Below are 19,754 nucleotides of genomic sequence, written 5' to 3'. Positions count from 1 at the left end.
GGCCGTAGACTTTGACTTGTACAGTGGCCAAAGGCAGATTTTTCTCATGATATTCTTCAATAAACCAGCTATTTCACCGCGTCTCGTCCTCTGGTCAACCCTGGCATATCAGTTGCTTTTAGATAATTCAGCTCTCAGTCTCACGGCAGAAACACTTACACTTCCTAATCGGTGATGGGTACTTGTTCCATGGAGCTCGATTTTCAATAAAATAGCTATAGAGGCATCAGAAAAAACGAGAAGCAGAAGGCGTGAAGAAGCAAACAAGTCTCTCAGTATAAGGAACAAATCTATGGGTTTAATGTGTCTAGAAAAGCAACATTTGTATTCAGGCAAACAATAGGCTAATATTCATTTCCCCAGCTATGCCTTCCTTTTGCGCTCTTAGGTCAGCAGTTGAAATTTTCCTACATCCAACCAACCTCATCTGTGCTATAAGAGAATTTTTCTTTCTTACATATGATTCCAGATGTGGTTAGTATTTTTGCTTGTAGTTTGCACTCCCCGATCAGTTGAGAAAGGGTAAATTAACTTATTCCATTGCACGTTGCAGCCTTGAAGGAGATCTGACCCGGATTGTTTACTGAGGTCATGGAATGGGCTGACCCACAATTTGTAAACCATCAGCTCCTTTATTCACAGACAGACAAAAAGATCTTCATTACAATGAGTAAAACGTGTAATGTGTACCTCCCATTTAAACTGTAAATACAGAAAAGGCTGGTGTTTCAGATCGACAAGAAAGAGGTCGTATTGCAGGGTAACGGGAGGAGGAAAAAAGCTATTTCATCAGGATACATTTAGGACCTTAAATCCAAGCGAGGAGAGCAGGAAAATACCTCTTGTTAAATAGACGTAGGGCAATATGGGATAAATCAAATGTATTCAGCCTCAGAAGAATGGCTGGTGCCTATTATGAAAACACATGTCTTACACTCATTTTCACCAGCGCTTGATGCAGAAAATGAAGCAAGTCTTTCACGATTTTTATTCTGTGAGCATTAAGCCATTCTGAATCCCCTTTTGCACTGAAGCATTAAAGATATAGTGTTACCCTGGAAATATAAATTATTAATATATGCAGCATTTTGGTCACTGTTAACCAAATTAGACAAAAACTTTCCTTTGCTAAGTAGATTTTCTCTCTGGGATTAGCACCGGGCCACCACGGTCAAAACTTTGGTCATTTACATATAATTTTGCAAACTTGCACTGGTCCATGACAGTCTTTGTAACTTGAATGTTGCTATTCTCGATTTTTGTTTTGTTTTGTTCTCCTCGTTTTCATTTATCGGTGGAGGATAAATCCTGCTTTGGATTGCCAATGACTTTGGGATAAAAGTCTCCCCCGCCTCCCTCCTCCCTCGTGTCTATCGGTCTCTGAAACCTCTCCCCTATTCCCCAGTCTTGGCCAGCAGTCGGGGCTGGGCTGGTTTGACTTCCCAGAAGATGAATAATGGCAGCTCGCCCCTCGGAGGGCCGTGCCTCGAGCCAGCCTGCGGGCTAAACCTGTTTTGCCCTCGCCCACTATGCCGAGCTCCAGGGCCCCTGGTTCCCCGCGCGCTCCCTGGGAGTAAGTTGTCCGCTTTCCAAGCGAGCCCCCTCAGCCCCAAGCAGAGCTCCTGGCGGGCGGTGTGCGCTGGAGGTGACCCATTGTGGAGCCGCTGAAAGGGACAATCTCTTGTTTCTTGGGCTTCATCCTTGAGTGGGCAGGAATAAAAATAATCAGCGCCATGAAATCAAAGGAGCTCTCCATAGAAGTGGGGAACAAAGCGCCTTGCGGGGGAGCTGGGGCTCGGTCCGCGGGACTCGGCCGGTGGAGGAGCTGTCCCGGCCGCCTGGCCTCAGCGCCCTGCAGCCTCCTCACCACAGAGGTCACTGGTCCTTTCGCGCCAGAGCCCCGCGTTCCCGCCCCCAGCGGCTCCCTACGCGCCCCTGCCAGCCCGCGGGGAGGAGCCGCCGGGCCCGTGGCAGCTGCGAGCGGGGCTGGGGAGCCGCGGGAGAGGATGCGCCGGGCGGAATCCCTGGGGAGACTCTGGGCAAAGAGCGCGGGCGAGCACAGGGCGGGCGCACGGCAGGGCAGGCGGGGTGGCTGCCGCAAGCTGGTGCGAGCAACCGATTCCCTCTCCGGGCCGAGGTGACAGGAACCAGCTACGGGGGAGTCGGGCCAGCTCCGGCTCGACGTGTGCCGCCAGACCCGGGGCTTTGTGGGGAGCGGCTTCAGAGACCCGCGCGAAGATACGCTCCGTGTGCGCTGCGCATTTCCTAGGAGTTACAAGGCAGGGCTGTTAAATGCCTCCTGCTGCGTTAAACAAGCTGCACCAGACTGGCATACACACTCCATTGGCACAGGGAGAGAGGCCACAAGGAGACACACACTCCGGCAGCACACGCAGAGGCATCCCATAACCCACACACGGACACACGCCTGAGATACACAGGGGCAAGCAGACACACGCATTCCCATGACATACCGAGATGCCACCGAGACACATACCAACGTTACACACAATGATGTCCCAACAAACGCATCCAGATGCCACCCACCCATTTCCCAGAACACAAGGACATGCAGTCCCCCTGGCACACCTACAAACACAGTCCCAGACACATTCCTTCAGCCACAGTCACCCAGAGTGCCTTGCCATCTCTCCACTTAGGCTGCCTCTGGAAGACCAAGCAGCAGTAGGTCCTCTAATGACATGACTGATGTCTCTATTTAAGTTAGTAAATAGCCCTACCACTTTACAAACACACAATCCCCTAGGAACCAGGGAAGTGCTGTCTGCAGCATATGGGCAAACTGAGCCAATAAGAGATTGAATGACTTGCAGAAAGTCCTCAGAAAGTTTGTAAAAAAAAACAACCAAAAAACAAAATTGAACTCATATCTTCTGAGTCTCACTCCAATGCCATAGCCACAAGACACATTACCCTTAAGAGCAAATGTTCTTGAAGGATCACCTATCAACTGACACCAATACAACAACATAGCACTATCTATTTTATACATTCAGAAGCAGGTACTATATTGTGATCTCCTGAGATAATGCTAGACATTGCAGAGAGAGTGAGAGCAAGTCACTGACTCCACACACATGGAAACAGGCATAATAGTGCCCTTCCTTGTCACAGGAAATTATCACACAATTGATGGTAATTGCTGTTCTACACATCTCTCTCCCCCATGGTGTTTGGCAATGACATCATAGTTCACATATTTCTCTGCTGAGGTATGAATATATTTGGTCCCTTCTCCAGTAATTTTCATCTTTGGTTCTGGATATCTTCATGCTAAGTGGGGAGGCTTTGGACATTTCTGAGTACTGCTTTGAGGAACATGGGTGCATTTTCCTATAGAGTACATTGAAACACATGGGAGCTGGATTATATCTTTCACAAATGGCCAGCCCAAGTCAGCAGCTGGGACTCCCCAGCTGATCCTGGGTTCTGGGGAAATGCTGTGGGGAGACAGGGATCAGCTGGGCAGTCCCCAGCTGATCCTGGACTCCATGCAGCTGCCCCTTTGAAATACTAGAGGCGGTGTTTTGAAGGGGCAGTCACCGCATAGCTGATCCTGGGCTCTGCGTGGCAGTGGAATCCGGGGTCAGCTAGGGACTCCTCCGCTGACCCTTAGTTCTGGAATAATGCTATGCAGAGCCCCAGGATCAGCTGGGGAGTCCCCAGCTGATCTATGGCTCCATGGCTGCCCCTTTGAAACACTCAGAGGCAATGTTTTAAAGGAGCAGCCACCACATAGTCGATCTCCGGATCAGCTGTGCAGTGGCTGCCTCTTTGAAATGCCACCTTGGGGTTTCAACGTGGCAGCACAGCTGTGTTGCGCTGCCACTCTGAAGTACCCCTTCACCCCATTTGCTGCCTCTATATTATAGAAGCAAATGCTTATCTGATAATCAACTAATCTTTAACATCTCTAATATGCACACCCCTTTTGGGGGACAAATCCAAAATGATACTGTCTTGTGCTGTATAGAAAGATCTGCCCAGTGCAAGCTCATAAAATTTTGCCCTCTCCCTCAATGTGAAGATAGGAATGCACATCTTCTAGCCATCTCCAGATATACCGTATTTTCCGGCGTATAAGATGACTTTTTATACTAAAAAATATCCCCCAAAAATCGGGGGTCGTCTTATATGCCGGGTATAAACATACTGTAGCTTCAGCTACATACAGAACGTCCCTATTATTACCATTTAGCCCACTGGATGTGCCCTAATACAGTACTGTAGCTTCGGCTACATACAGAACGTCCCTGTGCTGATACTATGTACCGCGCTGAGCCAATCACGGCAAGCGGTGTCATCTATTAATGCATACAAAGCCTGCTCGGATTGGCTGAGTCAGAGAGACGGGCTATTACAACCTTTGCCAATCCGAGCAGGCTTTGTATGCATTAATAGAATACACCGCTTGCCGGGATTGGCTCAGCGCGGTACATACAGTATCAGCACAGGGACGTTCTGTATTTAGCCGAAGCTACAGTACTGATGTTATTAAATGGTGTTGCCTCGGAAGGGGGGGTAGTCTGATACGGCGAGTATAGGCCAAAACCTATGTTTTAACTGGAAAATTAGGTGGTCGTCTTATACGCCCAGTCGCCTTATACACCGGAAAATATGGTAAATTGCACAAACTGGGGTTATGTTATAAACAAGTCATTTTATTAACTACAGAAGATAAATTTTAAGTGATTATAAGGGCTCAGTAAACAGATCAAAGCCAATTACTGTAGTAAACAAAAACTGCAAACTGAGCATAACACACTAAATAGGTAAGATATAAATTATCAGATACTTACCGAGTGATAAATAAGTTGGCAGATTCTTAGGGTAGAAGTTGCCTTGGCTTTCCCAGGTTCTCAGACAGACTAAAAATCTGTCCAGCCTGGACCAAATGAAATTAATAGGTAGCAGGTTGAAAACAAACAAAAGCAAATATTTGTTCATACAAAGCACAGTCAATCCATGGAATTCTTTGCCAGAGGATGTTGTGAAGGCCAAGATTATAACAGGATTAAAAAAAAAACCCTAGATAAGTTCATGGATGATAGGCCTATCAATGTCAATTAGCCAGAATGGGAAACTATGGTGTGTCTAGCCTCTCTTTGTCAGAAGCTGGGAATGAGTGATAAGGAATGGATCACGTGATAATTACCTATTCTATTCATTCTCTCTTGGGCACCTGGCATTGGCCACTGTTGGAAGACAGGATACTGGTCTAGATCATCAGTGGACAATAATTTTTAATGGAGGGGCACTCCAACACTTGGGTAAGTGGTCAAGGCCTGCACTGCTATGGAGGGGGTGCAGGTCTAGGATGGCGGGAGGGAGGGTATAGAAAAGAGCTTGGGCTCAAGGATTGGGATGCAGGAGAGGGTGTGGGGTCTGAGAGGGAGTTTGGATGAAGGAAGGAGTTATGATCATGGGCAGGGGTTTGGGGCGCAGGGTCCAGAAGGGCATATGGGGGCAGGAGAGGATTCTGGCCTAGAAAAGGGGTATAGGAGGAGGTGCAGGGTCTGGGAGGGAGTTGTGACCTGGGAAAAGGAGTACAGAGGGTTTGGGTGATGAGTTGGGGCAAGTGAATGGAGTGCAGGATCAGGGAAGGGTATGGGTGCAGGAGAGGATTCTGGCCTGGGGGAGGGGTGTAGGAGAGAGTGCAGAGTCTGGGAGGGAGTTGTGACTGGAAGTGGGAAAAGGGGGTGCAGAAGGTTTAGGTGGTGACCTGGGCAGAAAGTTGCGGGAAAGAGGAAGTTGGGTGCCAGAGGCAGGATTTGGCTGAGAAGCACTTACCTAGGTGGCTCCCAGCTAACAGCCCTGCAGGAACCTGAAACAGGCTCCATGCCTATCTTATGGGCTGGCTGCTCCACATGGCTTTGCTCCAGCATAAGAATGGTAAATGAGGGAGGAGGAGGCTTTGCTTGCTGCCTCTGCCTCCATCAAAATTTCTCAGCTCCTATTGGCTGGAAGCTGGCCAAGGGGAGCTAAGGGATTTTGCTAGTGAAGCCTCCCTCCTCCCTTCCCAGCATCCAGACCATGCAGAGGCAGACTTTAAAGTGGCAGCTACTGTGTAGTAAGGGTGCCGGTGAAGTGGCTGTGGGCTGGCTTAGTTAGTTAGAGGCCCGCTAACTGCCTCTTGCCCACCCCTGGTCTAGTTGGATCTTTGGTCTGACCCAGTATGACACTTCTTATGGTATGTTCTCTTCCAGAAGGCAGGCTGCTGGTGACAGTCATAGAACCATAGAGCTGGAAGAGACCTCAGGAGGTCATCAAGTCCAGCCCCTGCACAAAGCAGGACAAATCCCAACAAGACTTCTTGACAGGCAACTCTCCTAGTCAGAGGATAGCTGCTTCATAACCTGATTTTACAGTGTCCAGATTCAGCTTGTCCATCTCTGTTCACTTACCTTACAGAACAAGAAGACCTAAGTCTATCTCGGAACAACACACCTGACCCTTTTTATTAGACAGCATGTAACAATGGCAAAATGTACTAGCACATGTTGACCTACATGCCGCACTTTATACCTTAGTGTGGCATATAATGAAAGGATTGAAAGAACAATAGCAAGCAGATAAAACTGAAGATTTATATGTTAAAAAAAAGAGAGAGAGACTTTTATTTGGAAAGTTCAATGTGACTGAGACTGAAAATGTCAAAGCGAGGTTCATCCTAAAAGTAAACCCTGTAATGCTAAATTTGAAGTTACAGCAATACAAAATCCTTCATCTCTTATTTCATCACCTCTATTAAGATTAGTGCAGTTAGATTAACAATAAATGTTTTTGTTAACAGAAATATGTATATTTTGCTTATTCAGTGAAAAGTTGAGAGGGATCTTCATTACTGTAAGAGCTTACTGTGAAGTTCTAATTCACGATAGGTACAGAAAAGCAGGCACCTTCCTGCAGGGTGCTTCACTGATGGGTGAAGGGTCTAACTCAGCTGGTGTAAATTGTCACAGCTCCATCACTAAACTTCCATTGACTTCAATAGAGCCATGATCTGCTCCATGGTGTGTAATCAGTGTTACATCTGCTCTCTTTACTGTCAACATAATTCTTTTAAACTATTTTTTACTCCTGTTCACATTGCAGTCATCACAACTTCAGAGGAATGAGTTAGTTTCTATTCCTAATCACACCAGGGCCAAAACCTACTCATTTATAGATTTATTTAAATCTACTCAGTGCAATCCCACTTAGTCAATTAGGGTATGTCTACACTACCCCGCTAGTTCGAACTAGCGGGGTAATGTAGGCATACCGCACTTGCAAATGAAGCCCGGGATTTGAATTTCCCGGGCTTCATTTGCACAAGCCGGCCGGCGCCATTTTTAAATGCCGGCTTGTTCGAACCCCGTGCCGCGTGTAGCCGCACGGCACGGGGTTCGAACAAGCCGGCATTTAAAAATGGCGCCGGCCGGCTTGTGCAAATGAAGCCCGGGAAATTCAAATCCCGGGCTTCATTTGCAAGTGCGGTATGCCTACATTACCCCGCTAGTTCGAACTAGCGGGGTAGTGTAGACATACCCCTAGATAGTGTATTTTTATTGGACACAACCAGCATAGCTGAGGGTAGGTTTGACCTACAGAAATTTTGAGAAGGAAAGGACCAGTTTTGACTCTGAGATCTCAGCATGCATTTTCTGAACTGGAATCTGTTTAAAAAATACAGCTTTTCTTTCAAATTGTAAACTGAGAAAAATAAACCAATGCTCAGTGAGACAACAAACATGGACAAAACTTTTTAACAGAGCCATGTTACAAGTAGAACTGTATTTAACAAAGGAAAACCATTTTTGATACTCTTCAGAAAACCTCTCTAATGCATATATTACATGTAATAGAATTATCTATTGGACTATTTTGGCAATCAATTTATTCTAATTATTGTAAATCATTGTAAAACCATGGCATTAAAATAGCTTTTTTTGTACCATTACCTTTTCACTATATAATACACTTTCTTCTATTTTTTTAAAGACAGATTCACAGAAGTGTTCCTACTTAAAACTCCGTGAATATTGTACACTATGAGACTGCAAGCAGGGGAAAGAATTTGGAAAAGGAGCCAGAGCAGGAATTAATCTTTTCTTGTATGATTCCCAAAATAAATAGACAGCAAGAATCCTGCAAAGCCATCAAAGTCAACACATAATTTTTACTTATGATGGATTTCAAGTGAGAAGTTGCAGGGGAAGAATATGTTCAAAGCAAACCAAAAAGGACTGTTCACTCCCAGCAATACCTTTGCATAGACATGACTGGTGAGATTCTCAGCTTAAGTAAATCAGCAAAGCTTAGCTGAAATTAGTGGAACTATATCTATAATAGATATAAGAATTACACCAGCAGTGAATTTGGTCCTATGTACTGAGCAGACAAATGACACATTTAAGTGAGTACAGATATTTATTTAACCAAGCAGCTATATGCATAAACATTTATTAAAATGTAATTGTACTACAAAAAAACCCCAAATAATTTGGGTTTAAACATACAAGTACTTTGAGCACTGACTATTTAGTAAAGTCATGTGCAGAGCTGCTGCAGAATTGGGCCCTCTGTTGTATTCTATGGAGAAATACTTTTGTAAGAAAAAGAAAAGCCAACTAAGCATGGCAATGTATGTTTATATTAAAGGCCAAATTCCAGTTTCACACAAAGGACTTGATGAACTCAACTCCCAATAAAGTCAAAGGGCTGTTTCCCATTGCTATTGCATCCTAAATTGCAAAAATCCACCAGGTAATTTCACTGAAAGTTTTATTTTTTTAAATGTTAGCATTTCTCTAAGCTGCATCCTTACCTCTGCATTTAAGAATGTTAGTTTCCTTAGCAACAGCTTGAATTACATTTAAAATATAGTGTGTTGTTTTATACTCAGTTCACACTCTGCTCTCAGAATTATTATTCCCCTACAAAGCAACTGGCAATACAGTGGGCAACTCATGAGTAGCCAATAGACACAAAGCAGAGATGCACAGACCAAGGAGAAGCAAATTACTTAGCTGGAAAGATAAACAGCTAATGCAGATGCCATTCTTCTTTTATTCACAAGAATATTCTACACTATTTTATTGTGGGTTAGCAGTACATTTTTTGGCTGTAGGTCATTGACCTTTTTTGCAAGTTTCTTCCAAAAAGGACTTGTAATCAATTCGCCCATCCATATTGGGATCAAATTTAGACAGAATGTGGTAGACCTCATCCTCATCTAGCAGAAGGTTACAGAGCTTCAGAACAGATCTGAATTCTGGCAAGGAAAGGTAGCCATTGCTGTCAATATCCAGCTTCTTAAAGGCTCTTTGGAGGATCTTCCAGTCCCCTCGTAACTACAGCCAGAAAGAAAACAATTGGGATGTTGAATTACCACAGTGAAATAACAACCAAACTATTATGTATTGTGAGGCACCAATGTCTTATGTTTATATTTCATCTGAACTACTAAATTGTGAGATATGCAATAGCATGTTTTACAGTACATTCCTGCACACTTTCACAGGTCACACTGGCAAGGTTCACATAATATAATTTGCACTTTACTGCTCCATGAACATTCAAGTGAAAAATTTAAAAAATGGCTGCTTGAAGTTATGCTTCTATGTCCATAGTTAGAAACCTAAGTTAGAAACCTTAGAAATAAGGAGCCTCATTTTCACAAATCTAACTGACGTCAGTGGCAATTGCTGGACTACCATCACTTTTGACAAATCACGTCACTTATCTAGACATGTAATATGGATTTAAAAGTCTAATTTTAGGCACCCAAGTTTGAAAATGTTGGCGTCCATATTAAGTAGCAACTGGCTCTCATAAGAGAATAATGGTTGTGGAGGGCGGGGGAGAGTGGACAGAGTCAAGGAGACTTCCCTCCTTTCCCTCCTGAACACGGGGCAGGCATAATTCCTGAAAAAATGTTTTATTGGTTGGTCATTATTGGAGATGCACCTCAACCTGCCCCTTCCCGAATTCACCTCTATGGTATTTTATTTCACTCTTGTCAAGTGGAAGTTCCTGGAAGCTGTCTTATGGGATCGCAGCATAATACCATAAGAAATAATACGCGCCATACTTGGACAACAACGGCATGTCCTCAAATACTGTAAGGGCTGCATGAAAGTAAACTATTATGTATGCTCAGGCTCAATTTATCCATGTTTGCCTACTAAGTATTCTAATTCATCTATCTCAGGCTATGTCTAGACTGCATCCCTAATTAAACACGTCAAAATTGCTAATGAAACAGGGATTTAAATATCCCATGCTTTATTAGCATAAACATGGCATGCTTTTTTTCTAAACGGATCTTTTTTGAAAAAAAAACAACAAAAAACCAGCAATCTAGACGCGGATCTGTCGAAAATAAACCCTTTTTCAACAGATCTTGTATTCTTCAAAAAATGAGGCTTACAGGATCTGTTGAAAAAGGGTTTATTTTGGACAGATCAGCATCTAGACTGCCGTTTTTTAAAAAAAGCTCTGTTTCGAAAAAAAGCGGCAGCCATGTTTATGCTAATGAAGCACGGGATATTTAAATCCCTGCTTCATTAGCAATTTCAACATGCCTAATCTACAGCTCTCTGTCGACAGAGAGATGTAGCCTAGACACAGCCTCAGTGTAGCAGTTCATGATTCAACACCACAAATGTCTCTTGCTGGTCACTCTGGGAATTAGCTGGGTCCAGCCTGAGAGCACCCTCTCCTGGTGGTCTTGCTCACTGTTGCCTGTTTCTTGTCAATCTCCACCCTTTGTCAGGACCTGTGTTCCTCACAGACCACAGCACCCATCCCTCAGGGTACTGCCCTCCAGTCAGTGCCCATGTCTGGATTCCTTCCCTCCTGAGGAACTCCGTTACCTCTAAGCCCATCTTGCCTCAGTGACCCACTGCAGTTCAGCATCTAGCCCCTTCCTTCAGGAGCAAACTGTGAGCTAAACTGGCCTCTTCATCATTGGCAAACAGGTTGAACCTGCTGCCTATTCCTGCTCTGGCTGCTCATCTGGTCCTGGTACATCAAGGGACCCTTGTTGCTGGACCTCAGCCTGCAGTTTATTTAGGCCTGAGCTCTCCTAGCTCCCCCTGCTTTTTCCCAGCATTGCTCTGTCCAAGGTATCCCTGATAGCAGGCAGCTAGATCCTTCTCCCTCCACAGCAAGAGTGAGCGCCTCTTGTCCAGGAGCTCTTCTTATAGGGCCTAGTAAGGCCCTGATTGGCTGCTTCAAACCCACTTTTGATTGGATCCTAGCCCTAGCTCTCTCTCGGGGTTGTTTTAGCCCCTTATGTGCCAGTGTGGGGCAAGCGCCCCATCACACTTAGATATTTGAAAGGTACCACCAATATCCATGATAAAATATGGGCCCACCAATAAGGAGGGGACAAAGAGGGATTTAAAGGGGCCCAGGGCTCCCAGCTACTGCTCCTGCTCCTGCAGTAGTTGCAACAGCCAGAGTCCTGGGCCTGTTAAATCACCTTGCTCCAGGTGACTCCGAGGGCTGTATGTGTGTGTGTGGACCATGCTCCGGATGATGCTGGTGGGGGTAAGGGAAAGCACACTCTGGGCAGTATGTAGGGCTGGCTGCCTCCATCTCCACCCCTTCCATCAGAGGCCTCACCCCCTTCCAGGAGCGTGGAGCTGCTCTCCCCCTCTGCCCTGGTAAAAAATAATGTGCAGCATCAAGTTTAGTACAACTCTGACTGATTCAGCGAAAGTAAAGTTCCTATTTCATCTCATCTAATATATCCACTGCCCATAAACAATAAGGACCCACTTCATTTGTAAACAATGAGCAGTCCAGTGGCACTTTAGAGACTAACAAATATATTACACCATCATCTTTAGTGCGTAAAATCCATTTCATCAGATGAGTTACAGACTCCAGAATCTGACACAAAGGATTAATGGACACAAATCAGACATCAGGAATGGTAACACACATAAACTTGTAGGGGAACATTATAACCTCTTTGAACATTCAATAATGGATTTTAAAATTAACCATTTTTCTATGAAGGAATTTTATCACCCAATTACAGAGGGAGACTGATGAACTGGAGTTCATTTACAAATTCAACACTTTCAACTTGGCCTTGAATAAAGATATTAACTGGTTAATGCAGGTCAAAGATAATTTGATATCAAGTATCAAAGGCCTTTGATATTCACATTTACACATTAAAAGCTATGAATGGGACACATCCAGTCTGAATCAATTAGCGTCATGAACTTGTCCTACAATTGATAGGTAACTGCTTTTGCTGTTATATATACTCTGGATTCTGTAATTTCCATTCCAACTCATCTGATGAAGTGGGTTTTACTCACAAAAGCTTACAGTATAATATATTTATTAGTCTCTAAGGCTGTGGTCCCCAACACGGTGCCATGGCGCCCGCGGGGGCATTTGCATGCGCCCGCCAGGTGCTCGGGGCTGGGCTGGCCCCGGGCACATGGCGCACAGTGAGCGCCGGCCCCGGGCGCGTGGCGCTTGGGGGAGGGAGCGCCGGCTCCGGGCGCGCAGCGCTTGGTGGTGGGGGCGCTGGCCCCGGGTGCACGGCGCTTGAGGGTGGGGGCGCCGGCCCTGGGAGCGTGGCCCTTGGAGGGGGCATTGGCCCCGGGGCTATGGGGGGCCCCGCCCCTGGGCATGCAGCTATGGGAGGGGCCGCCCCAGGGCGCGCAAGTGTCCCCGCCCCTTGGCGCCCGGCGGGCAAACGGCCACGCCCCCTGGCGCCCGACAACCGCAAAAGGTTGGGGACCACTGCTCTAAGGGCATGTCTACACAGCAGCATTATTTCAAAATAATGCACATTATTCTGAAATAACAACGTGAATATCTACACAGCAGGCCTGTTATTTCGAAATAATTTCAAAATAGCGGGTTTGTTCCAAATTCTGTAATCCTCATTTCACAAGGAATAACGCCCTTTTGAAACAGTTATTTTGAAATAGGGTGTGTGTAGACAGCTCAGCTGTGGTTATTTTGAAGTAACTGGCCTCCAGCAATTCTCACAGATGCCCTGGAAGCCACTCTGTCCACACTCATCCCTTTCTCTGCAGGCTTTAAAGATGCAGCCTCAGGGGAAAGGGCTTGTGACACAAGGAAAGCCCTGCTAGCCCTGTGCCATACACCAGCAGCCTGCTCAGACTTCCAGGCCGCAATGAGTGACCCTTGTGCTCCCTCTGAGCCCTACACGTCTACAATGGAGCTGGCAGCTACCTCTGAAGCCCCTGCCTGCACCTTCCCATGCCTGCTTGTCCCCAGGACGTGGGGATAGTGAGGCTCCCTCCTGGGTTGTCTGTGCCCCTGCATTAAAGTGCCCACTGTCCAGGCCTCAAATGGCCTTGCCCCAAGCACATCACCATTGTCTGACCCAAGACCTTTCAGTGTTGGCTCAGAGCCGAGGGCTCACTGTCTCCTGGAATGACTGCCCTTTTTGCTTTTCTTCACAGCTGGACCAGGTGTGAGTGGGGCACAAGCCACATCTCTCATGCCAGCCTCCCAATGCCACATGACTTGCAGGTGCTGCTGACCCTACGAGGACTTCCAGTGGGAGCACATAGCCTGCCTCCGTTCCCTCCTATGGTCTCTGGACCAGCAGGACTGGAGGTTGGACACGGACCTGGAGGAGCGCCATGCTGACCGGGAGATGTTCCACATGGCTTGGGTGAGAGCTTTCCCAGGAGACCCAGAGCACGTGCATGGCGTACAGCGCTGCCACCAACCACATGGTCACTGTGATTGAGTGGTCCAGCAGCCACTCTCCCACACCCGCTGCTTCCAAAGACTCCCCTGCATCCGCTCCCGATCTCATCCTGGCTTCTCCAGCTTTTTCCCTAGCCCCCTCGGCCGCTGAGGCCCTGCACACAAGGTTGTGGGACCGCCCAAGGCAGGCGCCAGTTCCATCCCCATCCCTGAACCCCTCCTCCCCCGTTCTCTCCCTTCCACCTCCCTCCTCTCAGGTTCCCTCCCCAGTCCTTCCCCAGTTATATTTACCCCAATTTAAAAAAAGAGTTTCTTGTTCAGAAACAAAAGGGGGTGCATCTAGACTGGCAAGATTTTGCGCAAAAGATTTTGCGCAAAAACTTGCCAGCTGTCTACACTTGAATTTGCGCAAGAGCACTGATGTTCTAATGTAAGAATTCAGTGCTTCTTGCGCAAATACTTTGACGCTCCCACTCAGGGATAAGCCCTTTTGCGCAAGAATACTTGCGCAAGAGGGCCAGTGTAGACAGGCACCTTAATTTTTCGTGCAAGAAAGCCCGATGGCTAAAATGGCCATCGGAGCTTTCTTGCGCAAAAGCGCGTCTATACTGGGCACGGATGCTTTTGCGCAAAAGCACTTTTTGCGCAAAAGCATCCGTGCCAATCTAGACCCTCTTTTGCAGAAATATTTTAACTGAAAAACTTTTCCGTTAAAAGTATTTCCGCAAAATCATGCCAGTCTAGACGCAGCCAAGGTGTTGTTGATTGTGTCTGCAGGGTGGAGGGGCAAGAAGGGGGAGAAGGGAGGGCAGGGGAAGGGAGGGGTGGGGGAGCAATGGCACAGAGGGGTACTGAGGAGGCCAGGGGAGTGTCCTTGTCTGGAACTCTCACTCAGGGCCTCCCGGATGTGCACAGCCCCTTAATGGGGCTGCTGGATGGCAGCTGTGCACAACTGTCCAAAGATCCTGGCCAACCACTCGACCTCTGGCCCCCACTCTGGCAAGAACATCTCCCCCTTATTTTCACAAATATTGTAGAGGACATAGCAGGCCGACACCACCTGGGGGATGATTTGCTTGCCAAAGTTCAGGCGGGTGAGGAAACAAAAGAACCTCCCTTTGAGATGGCCGAAGGTACCCTTCACAACCATGTGGGCTCTGCTGAGCCTGGCATTAAAACGCTCCTTTGCAGGGTCCAGGCGTCCAGTATAGGGCTTCATCTGCCAGGGGAGCAGAGGGTAGGCTGCTTCCCCCATGATGCACATGGGCATGTCCACATCCCTGACCCTGATGGCACAGTCAGGGAAAAAGTGCCGGCATGCAACTTCTGAAACAGGCTGGAGTTCCTGAAGCTGTGGTGTCGTGCACCTTCCCCGACCACCCAATGCTGATGTCCGTGAAGTGGTCTCGGTGGTCCATGGGGGCCTGCAGGACCATGGAAAAGTGTCTCTTCCAGTTGATGTAGTCCGATGCCCAGTGGTTTGAGGCCTGGATGGGGATCTGGGTTTCATCAATGGCCCCCCCACAGGTGGGGAAGCCCATGGCAGCAAAGCCAGTGATACTGCGGTCCACGTTGCCCAGGATGACAACCCTGTGCAGCAGGATGGTGTTGATGGTCCTCACCACCTGTAGAAGGAGACAAACAGAGACACACAGGATTGCCAGGGCCCTTGGGAGTTCCCCAAGCCCAACCCCTACATCCCACACACTAGAACTGTGACAGGCTGCTGACTAAGCCAAAACTCTGCCACTTTCGTCTGGCTAAAGAGGCTGAGGGAAAACAACTGAGCAAGGCCAGGCCTGAAGGGCTATTGGAAGCAGCTGTGGGCCTCACTGGCAGAGGAAGGCAACTAGGAAAGAGGCAAGGAATGCAAGGGGCCAGGGTGTGGCTCAGTTGCTCCCAGATAGGCAGAGGAGCTGGCTGACTTGACTGTAAACAGAAGGTGGTGGGAGCTAACAATAAAAGCACAGATGACTGCACCAGAAGTGTCTCTGGTTGATTTGTGGACCAAATGGTGTCCCAGACCAAGGGGCCTGAGTGGGGACTCTGCCACATGTGGTACCAGGAGTGGGGTGCAGCGCCAGCAAATGTGGTTGGTGGCCCAGAAATGGAGGAGACCCTTCAGCGGCTGGTCAAGCAGCAAGAGCAAGTGCAGGAGGCCCTGCGAAGCTTCCAGCAGTCCCACCAGGCAGAGAGGCAGGGATTGCTAACTTGGCAGGCAGAACAACAGGAAAGCCTGCAGGAATTTATAAAAGAGCAGAGCACAATGCAGCAGCAAGCCCTGAACCAATTGGTGAGTCCTGGGGGAAAGGGATAGTACCTAACCACTAGGCCTGGGACTCTGTAAAATGGGGCCAGCCGATGACCACAATGCATTTTTTAGGACATTTGAGCGGGTAGCCATAGGTGCTGGATGGGACAGGGCTACCTGGGCCCTGCGTCTGGCTCTCTATCTGGCAGGAGAGGCTCAAGAGGCCTACGTGGCCTTGAGGGATGATGAAGCTCGTAGCCATGAGGCAGTAAGAGCAGCCATTCTGGACCGGGTGGGTCTGTCCACAGAAAAGTACTGGCAGAAGTTTCGGTCATCTTGATGGACAGCAGCACTGAGGACCCAGGCATTTGCCCAAAAGTTGTTAGACTGGGCAACCCGTTGGCTGAGGCCAGAGGCACGGACAGTACAAGAAATACTGGACTTGCTTGTACTTGAGCAGTTGCTGCAAGCCCTTCCGAAGAGTATCCATGTGTGGGTCATGTGCCACCAGCCAGACACGCTGGATGCAGCGGTCAGGTTTGTGGAAGAGTACGTCAAGGCGGAGGTTCCCCGGAGAGAAGGCCGACCCTAGAGGGACAAGGAACCAGGGAGGAAGCTGGGGGAGCCCCTTTCTAAGAAAGGTCTGGAGAGGAAGGAGTCACCCTGAGGAGCACCTGTGGGGGCTGGCACAAGGACCTGCTGGCAATGTAGAAGGCCAGGGCATAGAAAGCGGGACAGCTAGGACAATATGGATTGTGGACATGTGGGGTTCTGTGGGTTGACTCAGGTGGGAGGACCTGATAGGAGGCGGAGTCTGCCCACTGTCCAGACACAGGTGGGGAGAAAGGCCTGGCGAGGGCTAATGGACTCTGCATCAGCCCACTCGCTCATGTGGAAGGGGCTGGTAAGACCAAACTGGATGCTCCCTGTAGTAAAGGTGGCACTAGAATGTGTCCATGGGGACAAGAGGTCCTGCCCAGTATCCCAGGTGCCTCTGGAAGTGAGAGGCCAGTTCCAATGGAAGCGGGTGTGGGTAATAGAAAGGTTACCATACCCTGTGGCGGTAGGTCAGGACTGGGACCAATCTGCCACAAAGAGCAAGAGGGGAGCCTCAAGGAAAGTCAAGAGATCTCCCCAAGGGAGACTGAGGCACAGCCGTTGGTGCTATGGGTGTGGGGAACTAGAACACATAGTTGGGCCGTGTCCCAACCTAGTGGGGATAGAAAGATGGAAGGTGAGTCTGGCAGTAATGGGTAGCCCTTCTCCCTCCCAGGGAGAGGAGACACAAGTGGATCGTTCCCCAGAACAGCTCCTAGAAGTGGATATCAACCCTGTTTGGGGAGATGAGAGAAACTGAGGCACAGATGGTGCCACACAAAGGGGAGAGAGACCCTGATTCCTCAGTGCAGGTCAGAGCAGTACTGGAGGAAGGGCCCCAATGAGGGGGCGGGGGGTGTGAACACCTCTGGGCAATGCCTGAATTATATGGGCCAGGCCCTTTCCCCTGTGAATTTTGTGGGGAGGGAACAAAAGAGCCTCCCGGAAAAGCCCCAAGGGAGGGTTTGGGCACAGGTGGGGATTTGCCCAGAAGGGACCCCTTGGTAAGGACCTGAGTGGCCCAGGGAGGGTGGAACCCAAGAGCAAGGGACAGTTCCCAAGGAGGACCCTAAGGAAAAAAAGGGGGAAAAGGCTCCCCAAGACAGAGAGAGTTAAGGAGTGGCAGCCCTTCCATAAGGGGGGAGGACTGTGACAGACTGTTGGCTAAGCCAGAGCTGTGCCACTTTAGTCTGGCTAAAGAGGCGGAGGGGAAACAACTGAGCAAGCCCAAGCCTGAAGGGCTATTGGAAGCAGCTGTGGGCCTCACTGGCAGAGGGCTATATAGGGCAAAGGAAGGAAGCCAGGATGTGGCTCAGTGTGCTCCCAGATAGACAGAGGATCTGGCTGACTTGACTTGACTGTAAATGTTGTAAATAGAAGGTGGTGGGAACTAACAATAAAAGCACAGGTGACTGCACCAGAAGTGTCTCTAGCTGATTCGTGGACCAGAAGGTGTCCCAGACCAAGGACCAATCCCCAATATACCCCATCCCCTGGCAGGGGGGGACTGAAAAACCCACCAGGGAGGGAGCTTTCACCACCCCTCCTCCTGCCCTAGCGAATCCCATTCCACTAGTTTACTACCCTCCTGGGACAATAGAATGAGAGAGTCATACCTGGATGACCACGACTCTGATGGTCGATCTCCCTATGCCGAAATGGTTTCCCACAGAGCAGTAGCTGTCCAGCGAGGTGTGATGGGAACACACTTCTGGAGGGGGATGGTAGGTCTCATGTGGGTGTCCACTGCTGGAGGGCAGGGGCGAACCACTCGCAGAGCTCCATGAAGGTGTCCTCCTGCATGTGGAAATTCTGCAGCCACTGCTGGTTGTTCCACCGCTCCATGACGATGCAGTCCCACCAGTTGGAACTGGTGTCCCGGCACCAGAAGCGATGGTGCATGGTGTGCAGAGGAGGGTGAGAGGGGTTGTGCTGCACGCACAGCACATGGAGCAAGGAGAGGAGGTTCCCTGCAGGGAGCAGCAGGTCCTGTTCCTGCAGAGCTCTGAAGACAGCCTGCAGTAACTACACCAGGAGATGTGGCAGCAGGTCCAAGAGCTGGCAATTGCTTTTTAGCAGGCCCAGCTCCATGCCTGGGAGTGCTGTGATGTCCGCAAGGGAAAGCAGAGCACACAGAGAAAAATTTGCTGTCCCTCAAGGAGGAAGGCAAAGGTGAAGAGCCTGAGACACGACTGTAGGGGGGGGTCCCTTTATGCACAAACCCCAGCTAGCCTCAGTCAGCCGCTCCAAGAAGTGACTGCTATCCTGATGCCCTGCCTGAAGTGATTCCTGGGAGGGGAAGGGGGGGGGGCTTTAAATGCAATTGAGGCTACAATCAGTGTGGACACTATCTAAAAATGGCTCAGTGCTATTCAATGGTTATTTGTAGCATAGATGTGCTATTTTGTAATAAGCTATTTGGGAATTTTTATCCCAAAATTGCTTATTTTGAAATAAACGTGCAGTTTAGCCATAGCCTAAGGTGCCACAGGGCTGCTCATTGTTTTTAAAGTTACAGACTAACATGACTAACCATCTGAGACTTTCATTTATAAACACATGCAGATTGCAGACACAGCAAGTCCTGCCACTGAAGAGAGAACTTAGACGACTGTTCTACAATTTGGCTATCACTGGTAGATAAAGCCAGACCATTAAGAGTATGTTCTAGCACAGCTGATTACTGGATTTTTAAATTGGATAGATAAGCAATTTAAACTGGATGAGAATTCACATTTAAAAGCGAAGCCACTAGCCATGACAGCTATCATACCTTCTTTCGTAGTCTGGTTGTCAGACCACCCAGCTCCACAGTCTGCGTTCCTGTGTGGGATTGATCTCTCTCACCCTGAGGTGCCTGCATAACAGCAGCCATGTTATTCCCATTCTTCCATCTTTGTCGTCTTAAAGCAAATGGCTTCAGAAACTCCTGATATGAAACCCTTAAAGAAAATTAGAAAGAGAAAGAACAAATACATTCATGTTGCTACAAACCAAACCTACCTAGATGGTACCTTAATTCATCTTCCTCATTTGAATACTGTGCTCCAAATTTTCTATCCTTCTCAAAACCTGTGTACTTTAATATCGTGTATTTGACTCTTTCCATGCATAAACTTCATATTTGCCCATGCAAATCAAGTAGTTGACCATTTAGCCATCTATTCTGCATCAGCAGACATGC

At 48.2% G+C, this 19,754-nt stretch overlaps 1 protein-coding gene across 3 annotated transcripts in view; it reads right to left on the bottom strand.

Moving 5' to 3' along the window:
- Nucleotides 1-8,414: 8,414 nt before the first annotated feature.
- The window catches only part of LOC102445674 (EF-hand calcium-binding domain-containing protein 6-like), a 114,314-nt gene continuing 102,974 nt past the window's right edge, over nucleotides 8,415-19,754 (bottom strand). For all 3 annotated transcript variants that reach the window (XM_075930303.2, XM_089777895.1, XM_075930302.2), the window contains 2 exons: nucleotides 19,344-19,512; nucleotides 8,415-9,356 (listed from right to left, as the gene is read on the bottom strand). In XM_075930303.2, coding sequence (XP_075786418.2) covers nucleotides 9,135-9,356; nucleotides 19,344-19,512 — 391 coding nt within the window. In that variant the 3' untranslated portion in view covers nucleotides 8,415-9,134. The remainder of the gene's footprint in view (nucleotides 9,357-19,343; nucleotides 19,513-19,754) is intronic.

Source organism: Pelodiscus sinensis, chromosome 4 (genome assembly GCF_052426305.1).
Source record: "Pelodiscus sinensis isolate ZL-2025 chromosome 4, ASM5242630v1, whole genome shotgun sequence".
Taxonomy (NCBI): domain Eukaryota; kingdom Metazoa; phylum Chordata; order Testudines; family Trionychidae; genus Pelodiscus; species Pelodiscus sinensis.
This window is presented reverse-complemented; position numbering and strand designations above follow the sequence as displayed.